The 13429-nt window shown below is 39.9% G+C and overlaps 2 protein-coding genes across 5 annotated transcripts in view; both read right to left on the bottom strand.

The window, feature by feature from the left end:
- Nucleotides 1–1643, bottom strand: part of srfb (serum response factor b) — a 30725-nt gene extending 29082 nt beyond the window's left edge. The window contains exon 1 of one of the 3 annotated variants that reach the window (XM_008430297.3): nucleotides 594–1643. In XM_008430297.3, coding sequence (XP_008428519.1) covers nucleotides 594–1310 — 717 coding nt within the window. In that variant the 5' untranslated portion in view covers nucleotides 1311–1643. The remainder of the gene's footprint in view (nucleotides 1–593) is intronic. The other 2 variants (XM_008430296.3, XM_008430298.3) reach the window with 2 other exon arrangements.
- Nucleotides 1644–6343: 4700 nt separating this feature from the next.
- The window catches only part of ptk7b (protein tyrosine kinase 7b), an 85084-nt gene continuing 77998 nt past the window's right edge, over nucleotides 6344–13429 (bottom strand). For both annotated transcript variants that reach the window (XM_008430295.3, XM_081616208.1), the window contains exons 14-20: nucleotides 12301–12501; nucleotides 11101–11259; nucleotides 10789–11021; nucleotides 10616–10696; nucleotides 9433–9584; nucleotides 8546–8724; nucleotides 6344–8426 (exon numbers count right to left, since the gene is read on the bottom strand). In XM_008430295.3, coding sequence (XP_008428517.2) covers nucleotides 8266–8426; nucleotides 8546–8724; nucleotides 9433–9584; nucleotides 10616–10696; nucleotides 10789–11021; nucleotides 11101–11259; nucleotides 12301–12501 — 1166 coding nt within the window. In that variant the 3' untranslated portion in view covers nucleotides 6344–8265. The remainder of the gene's footprint in view (nucleotides 8427–8545; nucleotides 8725–9432; nucleotides 9585–10615; nucleotides 10697–10788; nucleotides 11022–11100; nucleotides 11260–12300; nucleotides 12502–13429) is intronic.

Below are 13429 nucleotides of genomic sequence, written 5' to 3'. Positions count from 1 at the left end.
TCAAAATGTTGGACAAATCACAAACACTGTTCAATCCATCGTCAGAAATGGGGACGAGTGTGGCAAAACCGCAAACCCTCACAGATATGGCCGTCCACCTAAATGAACCAATCTTCAGAGTAGCAGCCAAAAGGCCAGCAGTAACTTTGGGGGAGTTGCAAAGTTCCACAGTTCAGGTGTGGGGATTTATCAGTGCAGAAGTTGTAAATGAAAGATGTGTAGGGCACACAGGAAACGTGACCCAAGTTGAACTTTCTGGCCTACATGCAGAAAAACGACACATCACCTTGAACACATGGTGGGAAAGCATCATGCATGTCTAACTCTAGTCTTAATTGAAATTGACCCAAAAATGGCCTACTCAAAGTGCAGACATAGATTCAATTTAAAACTTAAGTTGGTTTGCAAAGATATGCAAAAGTTGGTGGGGACACACTCCACTTTTCCCCAGCTTTACACTTCTACACTCAATAACGTTAACCACAATAAACTGCATGCGGGTTTGTGACGTAAATGTGCAAAACCTGAAAAATTGGCAAGGCACTGCAGAGGTAGGCTGGGACAATAAACATAAAACACTTTTAACACCTCACCTTTTTCATAATGCCCGTCTTCCTCTTGCTGAACGTGGTGTAGCGTCTCAACTTGTTATCGATAAATTCCATCTTTATTTTTACCCGCCCACGTGTCTTCTTCCCCGGCTTTGCTCCGGCAACTCCTCCAGGCACCATGCCGTACCCTCCGGGGGGTACTCCCAGCTCCTGTCCCGCCGCCGCCCCTTCCATCTCCCCCCTCTCCCGCTTCACCCCTCTCCTGCTGTCCCCGAGTGAACCCACCGGGTCATCCTCGTCTCCAGAGTCCGAATCATTATCCGAGCCGCTGCATAGAGGAGCATTATCCCGGTCCGGGTCGAAGCGGGCTCCATGGGGCATCACCACCCCGGGGTTTAACCCCACAATGCCTCCTTGGACGGCAGTCTGCAGGGGGTTCAACCCGGCCCCGTTCCCCGGTCTCGCCCCTCTAGAACCCCCTGGCCCGTTTGCCCCCAGCATCCCGGCAGCCTCTCTCTCCCCCTGTCGCCCCGCAGCTCCGCCGCTCTCACCGACCCCCGGTAAAGCTTGACCCGTTCGGACCAAAACGGGACGAATCCCCGGCCCGTGTCCCGTAGCAGTCCTGCCCGATGCCGACCCGTTTCCAGATGGTGCCGATCCGACCTGGCTGGGTAACATTATATTCACAGAAGCGAGTCTCTGAACGCCAGCCAGAGAAGCTGGAGCGTGTCGAACCGTGGAGGGGCTGTTAAAGCGCATACACGTCCGGGCCAGTAAATGTAAACAAACCGGGCCAAATGACAGATTGCGGAGTCCAGGAAATAACCGATACAAACCTTACAAACTGATGCTGCCCCCAAGACCCGTAAACCCCGGCTCAGTTAGGCTCACCCTCCTCCTCTATTTCCAAAACTCCGAGCACTTTCTCAAAAAGGAAAGCGCGAAGAACGCCTCACAAAAGATTCCGCCGAGTCAGGTAGTCCGCTCTACGTTTAAAAAAATAAACGATTCAAACCTATCGATTCGTGCACATATATCGTCATTCACTTGTACTTGATTAAAATCTCCACGTATCCCTGATCCAGAAGCGAAAACAACCACCTAGCTTCAAAATACCGCATTTAAGAGCGGAGTGATACCAGAACCGGGGACTACTTCCCTCCTTATAAAGAGATACGTTTCCTTATTTGGTGCTGTCTCTCCTTATTTGGTGAGTCACAGCGTCCCCCATCGATTGGCTGAGGATTATCTGAATAGCGCTGTGATTGGTCGATGAGGTACACTCATTAGAATAAATACCAACATGGTTGAGCTAATGTCAACGTCACCGTGGACAAGCAGGGACACTAAAATAATGCGAATAATAGAGTAAATAATAAAAAAACAACTTTATATTTCGAGTGAGTGTTACAAAGTAAACTCCGACCTAGAAAACATCTTAACTGGAAATGTTTTCATGCAAAAACTTGGCTTTAGCTTGGCCTACTGAGACCACAGCACTGCTACTAAAAAGTTCTCAAAGAAGATGGCTCTTAAAGCAGAGCTGTTGCGAGTTATTTTAAATAGGAAGTTTAGTGGAAGGATTAATTTTTTCATTAAAGTGTAGTGATAACTACAGCCTTGATAGGATTAGAAAGCAAATAATTCAGATGACATAAACAAAGGGTAGTTAGTGCTTCTACAACCACCACCAAGGCTGGTTTTTGGAGAATATGGGCCAGAACGAGTCTGGGGGTATATCCACCATATGTTTCTTTTAGGCAAGCAAATTTTAATAGATGCCTATCAGGTATAAGAGTACTATTGCATAATAGTACTTGTGTATTCATTTATGTCTTGTCCACCTGAAAAATAGTTTTTATCTGTGCATTTGTTTTTTTCCTATAGGTTCCTTAAAAAACATGGCACCCTTTATATAAATGTTTTCAACCATACAAAAGTGACCCCAAATGCCAAAGTAACTATGTCAGCTCTGTGTGGCAATATAATGCACTCTGAAAAAAATAAAGAAGGTGGTGTAGAACATATACTTAAGCTATCCGACATGCCTGTGTTTGGTTAGTGATGACAAAATTGCATCACTTTTTTCTAATAGCTTTATATTTGTCATCTACATAAAAATGTTTATGGGCTTACAGGTTTTCTCTGGAAACATATGAAAAACAATGTTTCCAAGATTTCCATTCATTAAGAAAATAAAGTATTTTGCCACCCCTGAAACCATGTAGCCCTGAGCTGCTGCCTCAGTAAGCTCTGTGACTATAACCAAATGTTTTGCTTGACATCCTGATCAGTAACTCAAATATTTAATAAAACAGTAGTACTTTGGATGTTATAAAAAGCTTTTCAACAGAGTCATCAGACAGTTTAGTCAGAAATGACATACAATGTGAGCCAAGCAACAAAAGACTAACCTTGACTAAACTTGACATAAAATGTCAAGTTTATTCTCAAGTCATTCAAGTTTGTGGGCATTTGAACCCAGTCTAGCAACATGCAGTTTGCATATTCTCCCAGCCCATACGGTCTTTCTGGGTATTGAAGCTTCCTCCCACAGTCTAGAAACATGGCTGTTAGGTTAACTGGTTCTAAATTATGACTGCATGACTCGTTTGTCCTGTGTATCTCCATGTTGCCCTGTGATGGCCTGGCAACCTGACCAGGATGGACCCTGCCTCTCACCCAATGCCAACGGCGGGTATAAACAATGGATGAATGGAATTCAGTTGCTCTCTGAGGCCCTCTGCTGGTGGCCTTGAGGTCTTGAATATTTTCTCAGTTTGACGACACATCAGACTGAAATTGATGCTGTGCAAGTCTAGAGCCACTCCTTGATTCTTTTCATTTTGATTCCAGGAAAACTAAATCTGATTGCTGAAGGTAGTCATGAGAAGAACACTCCTTATGCCATGCTCAGATATAGTTTTGATTAGTTAAGTCACTTTACACTGACCTTTAAGAGGTAAAAAAAAAAGAACATAAACTCATACAATCTGCAAATCAATTGAAATACCAGGTGTAACACTGTTTGACAATAGCTAAGCTATAATTTTGAATTTCTACAGACCTTTGCAAACAGTTATACAAAAACACTAAACTCAACTGAGAGACGATGCATTTCTCTGTATCTGTGTCCTTGTTTTGATACATCCAATTATCCTGGCCTACTTCTTGTGCAGTTTATTTTCTTTAACATACCAAAACTCCAAGGAAATATCTCCTTGGTAAAAGAGACGATGCAAAAAAACAACTTGTTTTGAACCCATCTTATTCATATTTGCAACACAAATAGCACAAGAAAGAAGAAAATCTTTACCTGTGCAAAAGGTTGTTAATACAGCGCCATTGTGGTACAATCTTATCACCTTGCTGCAAATGCATTTGAGGACATTACAGAAAAAATGCCCAGAACCTGGAATTGAACCAGGTCCAGCTGCATTTAGGGCTGTAGCCTGTGAGGATGGTGCATCTCCTTTACCACTCTACATGTTTGTTTTAATCTATTCATGTTGATTTATATGCACTGTCCTGATTAAATAAATTAAAATTCAAACTGTATCCTGTATTCACAACATCACAGATTCTCCACCTTACAGAACAGTAGTCATAAACGTCACCTGAAGGGTTTGCTGCTCTAAAGACTCAGTTTTAGTCTTCAATTAATGCTTCAATTACAATTAATTGTCAGAGGAACAAATAATTGTATCAAAACTATTTCTCAATAAATACATGTTCTTACAATAAAAGCTTTGATTTTGATGCTGCAATAAAATATGTAATTATTTTTTTTACCAGGGATGCCACTAAGTGTTGCTTGCATTATGCATTCCAACATGTAGTAAACATTTTTTAGAGGAGAAAATATGCACCACAAAATTCCCTTAAGGCAGTCAGATAGCTCAAAAGTTTTTCTTTATATGAGAAACCATAATCAGTTACAATCAACATCTTATAGTCACACCCAGATGGAAAGATCAGACTAAATTACCTTTTTTTTTATCAGATATTACGGAGTCGCCAGACCGTGTGTGTCTAATGTTTAAGTCTCAGTATCTGCCCTTTAATTTTCGTCCTTGTAACCGCAAGAATCCAGGTTGCCATGACAACTAAAACAAGCAGCGTTAACTAAGTGCATTACAATTAGTCATGACTTTATGAATAGACACTTTAAAAAATGTCCTCAAACGAAAAAAAAAAATGTAATAAAAATGTTGTTAGAGAAAAATTGGCCAAGAGGCACTTCAGTGGTTAAGGTATTGATTCTCCTCCCACTTGCTTCTTCCAACAGGCAGGTTAGAACAGATGCTTTATTATATTTCTGACAGGCTTCCTCTCTCAGGACCTGCTGGGTATATATCCACTTATTGCGACATCAGCTCAGAGAAAACAGATTGACTATAGTTTGATAAGAGCTGGAACCTCATTCATAAACAAACCTTGGTGATCAATAAAACTATGAACATGACTATTCACACCTGTCTCAAACATTTAGCATGAGGTTAGTCATCGATAATTGAGAAAACGATCAACAGTTGTCTAAAATTACTAAACTATTATTAAATTATTAAACTATGTACTGCCAGTCCAGTGTTCATATTTCATGCTTTCATCAAATATGTGAAAACTAATAAATCTTCTACGACTCCCATTCTTTACACAGGGAATCTACCGCCCCCTACTGGTCAATAAGGGTAATCCTCAACGTTCTGTGAGGTCTTTAAGACCAGATTAGAAATTTGACAAACTGCAGCTTTGAACTTTGCAAAGTTTACAGTCTGTACTTTGAACTTTTCTTTTTGTAAAAAAAAAAAAAAAAAAAGTTTTTTTTTTTGTTTTTTTTTAACCTAGTGGGCTTCAGATATACAGGAAGTAAGGCAGAGTATGAAAGAAAAGGAGCAGGGAAAGGCCCAGGGCCAGGATTCAAACCCAGGACATGGAGATGAAGGAAGGAAGAAAGAATAGACAAAGAATAAAACAATTAAAAACTCAATGGGGGGGGGAGGAGAATGAACATGGAAGGGGGAAAAACATCACATTTTATTTATTCAAGTTTGTATTTAATCTTGGAATCAATGTTTTATAAAAATAGATCTGTGATAAGGGTTTATGGTGCTTCACACCAAGATGAAGACAGCCTTTTATTTTAATAATCCCCAAATCGTCCAACTCTTTCTTTGGACTCGAGATCAGTGGAATGGTCTGGTCTGGTCTGTTGTATTGTGCTATAGAAATAAAGTTTTACTTCTGTACTAAAATCCCCAAAGTTTTAGCTTGACTAGTCGTGAGCCACGATAGGCCAGGCAGAAACTTAAAAATCCAACCTTTGTCCATCTATTAAAAACAACATAGCAACACCCTGACAACTCTCTTCAGTGTGGAGGCTGCTACTGGAAGAAGGCTCAAAGTTAGCCATTATAAAACATCAATGGAGTGTAAAACTGAAGCCAGAGGAAACGCACAAGGTGAAAGAAGTTATCCATTACCTGAGAAACGACCACATTGTTAATCACTTATCCATGCAGAGTAATGGCGGTCATTGCCTAAGAGGCGGGGAACACCATGGACAGATCGCTAGGTCATCACAATGCAACACACACAGTTACACCAAGTTACTTCCTGTATATGGTTTACATGCTCCAAAATGTATTTCGGTTTAAAAAGAAAACATGAAAGTCTGCAGATGGAAATGTTTTTCCACTCATGTTCTGCCCTGGATAGTGCTAAAAATACGTTTAATTATTTTTCATAGTTTGAACTCTGCAACCTGTAATAGTTAAAACAAAAAACTCACATTGAGTAAAAACACTGTGCACCTTTATTGACAGCAGCATGTATACTTTTGAATATATCTGATTACTGTGAACATTTGCTCAAGCAGAGTAAAAAAACCAAAAAAAAAAAAAAAAAAAGGTCTAGGTTTGAGTGCCTAGCATTCATAAAAAACCAAACAACATATAAAAACAAGCTCATAAACAAAGGCCTTTGTATTTGATTAGATAATGTAAAAAAGGGGGAGACTGTTAGGATAATCCTTCATTTTCTAGGCACTTAAATGAGTCCAGGTGACCTGCAGTCAGCGTTTTTGACCTCCTGTGTGCCGACTGTTAGCATATTCTGTTAGGATGCACACTGAGATGGACCATGTGAACACAAAAGTAGCATAAAAATGTTATGGAAGTACCAATTATAAACAGTTAAAACAAAAGAAAACAGGACCTTCATCATAAATAAACAGGTACCTGTGCATCCTTCTACACAAAGAAACATGGTGTCCTCTCAAGTGAAGTTAGTGCATGGCTTCTACGTTATGTACACTTTGTCTGGTGTGATGATCAACTGATAAAAAAAACAAACAAAAAAAACAGAAAAATAAAAAGATAGAAAATATGATTGGACCTCTGTGAATGTTACGCTGCACGTTTAACATGGTGATGGGTTGAATCCCTGCAACTGTTGACATTGTTGGTGAGACAAAAAGCACCTCGAAGTTGACACAGCATAAACTCGTCCTTTTGATATAGATTTTTGGCTAAGAAAAAGTTTGTTTCAGTTTGTTCCTGAAGTGTAGCCAGATGATGTTTTAAACTGGAAGCGTAACAGACCGTGACCCTTCATGCGAGCCTGGTTAGGCCTCCTCCTTAATCCGCATATGACTGAGTGAAAAGAGTTCGGCGGGACTCAAAGGTTAAAGGAGCAGATTAAATATTTAAGACAGGGCTCCTGCACGTGATTTATTTTAAAAAAAAACATTTCCAGACTCAACCTTCCTCAGTCCTCTATGCTCTTTTTTGAAATATGGAATACAAATGTTCAGCATGAAACAATGGCCGGTATTTATACACAGTATGGCAAGATTTAATTCGATTACCTGGTGAAAAGAAAAACTGGAAGGAAGGATAAAAAGAAAGAGGAGGTGGGAAGGACAAGGAAGGAACGGAATAAAGAGGGAAGGAACAATAAGGAGGGAATCAAGAAAAGAAGAGGGACCTGAGGAAGAAATGTGGAAGGAAAAGAAGAACAAAGGAGGGAAGGAGAGACGCACAGAAATTATTGATGCAAATAAGAATGGAAGGACATAGGAAAAATCAGATTGAACAAAAAGGGCAAAATGAAGCAATAGAGGTAGGACACAAGGAAGGATGAATGTAAGAACGAGGTGAAAGAAAAAAATGACTAAATTAAAGTTGTATTTAGACAACGGGAGAGGACATTTTTTCCACTCTCTCATTTTCTTTTCCTGCTTTTCTTCTGAAATCAATTCCAGACCTTTTTAGCCTGTTTGTAACCATTAAAAAATGAAATATTTTAAAATGAAGAAGCTAGATCTCCTTCCACAGATAATCCACTAGTTTCAGGGAAATTCTCCAATGGTAGGAGCAGAGCGTTATTCCTCTCATCCCCACAAGGTGGCAGTGGACAGCTAGGTTGAGTGTGTGACGTGGGGTCGAGGCACTGAGGTCGTGAGCCGCTGCAGACGGACCGTGTGGAGACTCATAAATGCTGCATCTAAAGCCGAACTCCTCCATCATCGCGCTTCCACTGATTTAGCAAAAGTCTAGTTCCCACCTTCAACTGAAATAAAAAAAATTTAAAAAAAAGTTCTCTCTTCAAACCTCTTCCCTGAAATGAGTGAGACTAGTAATCCAGCATTTGTGCTTCAGAGGGACAAAGGGTCAGAAGTTCTGGTTCCCTCCTCCGTTTGTGGACGGTTCTCTCAGACTTTGCTGTCAGAGGGCTGATCTCCCAGGGCGTTGACGATGTCGGTGAAGGAGGGGCGCTCTTTGAGGCCGAGCGCCCAGCAGCGGACCATGAGCTTGTAAATTTTGGAGGGGCATCCATCCGGAGCGGGAAGCTTCAGCTTTCCCATCTTCAGATCTGCAGCAAAAAACATCACAAGGTTTTTATGTTAAATTTAATTAAAGACAAAGAACCAATTTCTCCAACTATTTAACCAAAACAAAAAAAAAAACCTTGAAGAAAGAAATCAGCCCTACCTTCCAGAACCTCGTCGTCGCTCAGTTTATCATGCGGCATTTCTCCCAGACTGAAAACTTCCCACATCAGCACCCCAAAGGCCCACACGTCGGACTTGGTGGAGTAATCGTCCTCGAACACGGACTCTGTTGGCAGCCAGCGCAAAGGGATCCACGCCTGTCTGTAGTGGTAATACTCACTGCGCACAAACACACAGAAACAAAAAACATAAGACCCACATTCAATTCAAACAGTGAAATCAGGTTGGGAGTTTATTTTGTCAACTTAAAAAACAAATGAAAACCCAGAATCCACTGGGTATGCAGTGGATGCTGCCACTGTTCTTCTCATGGTGGCAGCATATCAGAGGTCTGATTGAGACATGTTTAGACAATCAATCCATTTTGGTTTTGGATGCTGTGCAGCTGCAAGGATTTTTGGTCTTATTATTATAAAAACTTTCGGACAGTTTTTATTAATAAAAAAAGAAGTTCAAAACACGTTTTCCATCAATCATAACCGGGAACGGGACAGATATGCCATACTCCAACGTCCCTCTGTTCGGCTTTCCAATCATACGGCCAGACATATTTTAAAAGGAGCAGCAAAAGCAAATGAGGTGGATTAGCAGAGCTTGCTACCAACTGATGTCAAACTATGATACAGCAACAGTCTTCAGTCAGAGGTCTCTTCAGATTCATTGCAAGACTGACTGCTACTGGAGATCCTTCCTGTTGTAAATCAAGATCTGGAGGAATGGCCTTCATCCAGAATTGGGTACATATACTATACATTACATGGAGATACTTTTCAATTGGTTGATATTTCTTTAGGTACAAATCCATTTTTCTACTTTGTTACTGAAACAATGATAAGCTGCAGCTGTATAACTGTGTTTGTAACAGACCTGTTGTAGACGTCTTTGCTGAGGCTCAGTGAAGACACTTTGATGCGCCTCTGACTGTTGATCAGACAGTTCCTGGCAGCAAGGTCTTTGTGAACGAAGCGGTGATTGGACAGATGCTCCATGCCGCGAGCCACCTGGGCACAGATGGAGACCTGGAGAGAAGAAAAAAAGACGAAGGAGAAGAGCAGCGTTTCATAAAACATTCAAAGTGGAACAGATAGATAATCATAGCTGCACTTCTTCCTTAATGAACACATTAAAACACTCACAGAAGGTTAGAGACCTGATATAACCTCATTTTCTTTGTAAAATGACTCCTTTCAAAAGTTGCAACAGGCAAAAACGTAAACAAAAGACAACTTCAGTGTTTTATTTATCTCTAAATAAAATATTTTCTAATGTTTTGGTGTCAGAAAGTCTGTAAACATCAGCACTGCTCATAAATAACATAATTCTCCTCTTTTTTTAACCGTTTTTCAAAACAGATAATTATTTTTCCAATATTGCTTTCAGTCTTTGGAGCCATATTTGTATAAAACTGAATATGAACTGCTATATAAGATGTTATGAAAGACCGTCTGGCACAGTGAAGCCCAGTGGCCTGCTTTTGTGAGCAGGAATTTGATTAATTTGTAGACCATTATAGAGGGAATAGTTTCAAACAGGATCATTAGTTTGGCAACACAGATGAAGATGCAGACCCAGAAGAAAAAACCCCTAAAGTATAAAACAAATGAATTATAAATGAGTTAATGTTTATCTGGCAGTCATTTAAAAACCATAATAGTTTTGGCTTGATTTAAAAAAAAATATCTAGTTTTGATGCGGCACACATGACAGACGGTCAAAAGTTGTCTTGTATATTAAAATAAGAAATTTAGGAACATTTAAACCAATTTTTATCTTTCTCTGATTGTCTGAGCTCTGAAAATCACCCAGTCAAAGTATATACTTGTTAAGACTGCATAGGAACACTGAAGAGTGCTTTTAAATTTCTCAGTAGGGTGCTGGTTTGTTGGATCACCAAGCTACATAACTTTTTTTATACATCCAACTATGAAATTAGCTATTCTGAGCAAAAAGCCTGGATATGGAAAATGCATAAAAATCTCAAAATAGAGCTTTGAAGCATATGTGACATACAATGCAGCTTTAGAGCAAAAATAAAACCTTCAGGACTTACTTTGGTCTTGGTGCTGATTGGCTGAGACTTCACCTTGTCATCTTTGCTTTTGGAAATTTTCAGGAACTGCTTCAGATCTCCCTGTCATGAGAAAAAAAAGAAGCAAAAATCGTATAAAATAAAGAAACTGAAACAATATGTTTATTTCTTTGTTTCAGTTCCTGTGTGTGTACCAGGTCGTAGTACTCCAGGATCATGTAGTGCGGCTCCGCCTCTCTGCAGAGGCCCAGCAGTCGCACCACGTTGGGGTGGCTCAGCTTGGCGAACATTTCGGCTTCACGGCGGAAGTTGCTCTGCAGCTGCTCGTCTCTGGACTGCAGTGACTTCACCAGAACCACCGCCTCCACCTCGCTCTCTTCGATACCCTTCGCTTTGGACAGCAGCACCTCGCCGAACTCCCCTTTACCTGAGCAAACATTCACCAAACACATCAGAACAGACGGACAAAAAATAAAAAATAAAAAAAAATAATAGGGCTAAACTACCGAGTGTTGTGATGGTTTGGAGGTTTGCACGGGGAAAGTGGAGCTTATCGCTGGCATGGCTGTGGCGTTTCTCGGTTGTAGCGACCGTGCCCATGTTGGTGAGTGTCACTTCCTCCTGGATCTCCGCCGTGGTGTGGCCATTTTGCTGAATAGCACCTCCTGAAGAAAACAACGCACATCCACAAAAGGTCAAAGATAACAGACAAAAAAACAACAACCAATGATGATAAAAATTCACAGATTTAGACAACCAATATCTCCACTCTGATAAATCCTGTTGTATGTTTTACCTACAATACCCACAACTAACACAAGATGGCGACAAATATCAAGACAGTTAGCAACATCTTCAGCATGATAAAGCAGGGAAAGAGAACCGACCATATAAGGAGTTCATAATTAATGGTAGGACTAATAAAAATGTGTAAAAAGTCTCAACTTAAATTCACCTTTTACTGCACCAGTATAACCTCACAATGTTTAATTTGAGGACATTTATTTAAAAGAGAACTTATTAACTGTTTTGAATATTTTTCAATCATATACCGGTGGCCTATTAGGGTATAATGTATGAATGGGTGACATTAGACTTTATAATTTAATCCATAATGAAGTGAATAATTTGTGCTATTTACTGTGATAACAAAAATAAAGGTAATTTTAAAAGGTCATTTTACAAATGAATTGGCATCAGTAACATCTTTTGGCAATTAAAATACTGCTCTGACCAATAACCATTAATAAATAGGTTATTGTTGTCCCAATAAATCTGAAATCTTATCCTCTTTTTCCCCCCACAATAAATAGGCCAGAAATTGCCTGTCTCTAATATGACAGCATTAAAAAAATCCAAATCCTTGTAGCTGCTGTTCAAAATGGGAAAGACATGATGACATGCACTTTACATAAGGAGGTGATGATTCTCATAAGTCAGAAAATAACTTGCATGTCTGGACGATGACTGTATTGGTTTTGCCAACACCATCGTCATGCCAACTTGTTCACAAAGCATTCTAGGAAAAAGCTGTTTCTTTCCTACCATCACAAAAAGTAAATCTGAAAAATGTGCCAAAGTTTGTAACGAGAGCTGAAGAGTTTGGCAAGATTAAGTTGAACTTTTTAAGCCTTGGGCTTTTTTCATCACCAAAGGTCTTAGGAAGCTTGTTGGTGTCTTCGTGTAATCCAGAGACCGTTTCCTACCGTTGAGACACTCCATCTCTGGCTCTTCTCCATCCTGGCCCTTCTGCAGTCTCTTGGTGTTGCGTCTCTTCTTGCAGTAGAACATCAGTCCCAGAACCACAATGATGTAGGCCACGGCTGCCCCCACAGAAAGCCCGATGGTTTGGATCATCTTATACGGAGCCTTGTCATCCTCAACGTCATCGTGGTGAGGAGGTTTGTCTGCAGGACACAGAACGGATGGATGGATGGATGGATATTGAAAGCACATGTTGACAGGGCCATTTCTAGCTTTGTGGGGGCCTAAAGCGGGATGCTGTCTGGGGCCTCTAGTTTATCAAACTACAATGAAGGGATATGCTACCACTTAAATTCACAAAAAATGCAAAATCTATTACACTTTACAAGCAAAACAGGCTACAATTAAAATTTACAGTAAAAATTTATGGCAATTAAAAAAAAAAAAAGACAGATTTTGAGTTTTAATAGAAAATCCTATGGCAGCACAGTCTGTTCATTCATGACATAAAGTAAACTCTAAAGCTGAGTCTATGATGAACAGATTCTTGCCAGTGAAATAATTATCCCAGGCTAGCTAGTGGGACAAAACATTTGCTAACAAAATAAAAAAAGAAACGTTGCACATCCACCACACATTTGAAATCCTTTTAGATGTCGTTTGTCTGGTTTACGTTTCTTGGTAACTGGAATGATTGGTAGCTGTAAATCATTCCTGTTGTACAAGTCTGCGGTTTCAATAAAGAAATCAGCCAAAGTTAATATTTACAGTTTATTCAATTTATAAAGTCTGAGCAAGAGTTGCTGGACTTTATTATACTACTAAACTATGGCAAACGGGAAAATAATTTAAGACTTAGAATGAATAAGAAACTTGGGTTGCACCAAGCTTTTTTGTTGTTGTTGTAATTTTAAGATTATATTTGTCTGCAAAATTTGTAGATATAAAAGAAATGAAAAAAATTTCCATTGGGTCATATTTGCCTCACTGTACAAAATCATGCAAAGAGCCACAAATGGCCCCCGGGTTGCACTATGTACACCCCTGGCCTACAGCAAAAACAACCCTGCATGTTGCAGAATGTTTTGACGCTTTTAGCAAACATGTGAAACCAGTGCAAGATTGTTTAGA

This window comes from Poecilia reticulata, chromosome 15 (assembly GCF_904066995.2).
Source record: "Poecilia reticulata chromosome 15, P_reticulata-male-v2, whole genome shotgun sequence".
Classification (NCBI taxonomy): domain Eukaryota; kingdom Metazoa; phylum Chordata; class Actinopteri; order Cyprinodontiformes; family Poeciliidae; genus Poecilia; species Poecilia reticulata.
This window is presented reverse-complemented; position numbering and strand designations above follow the sequence as displayed.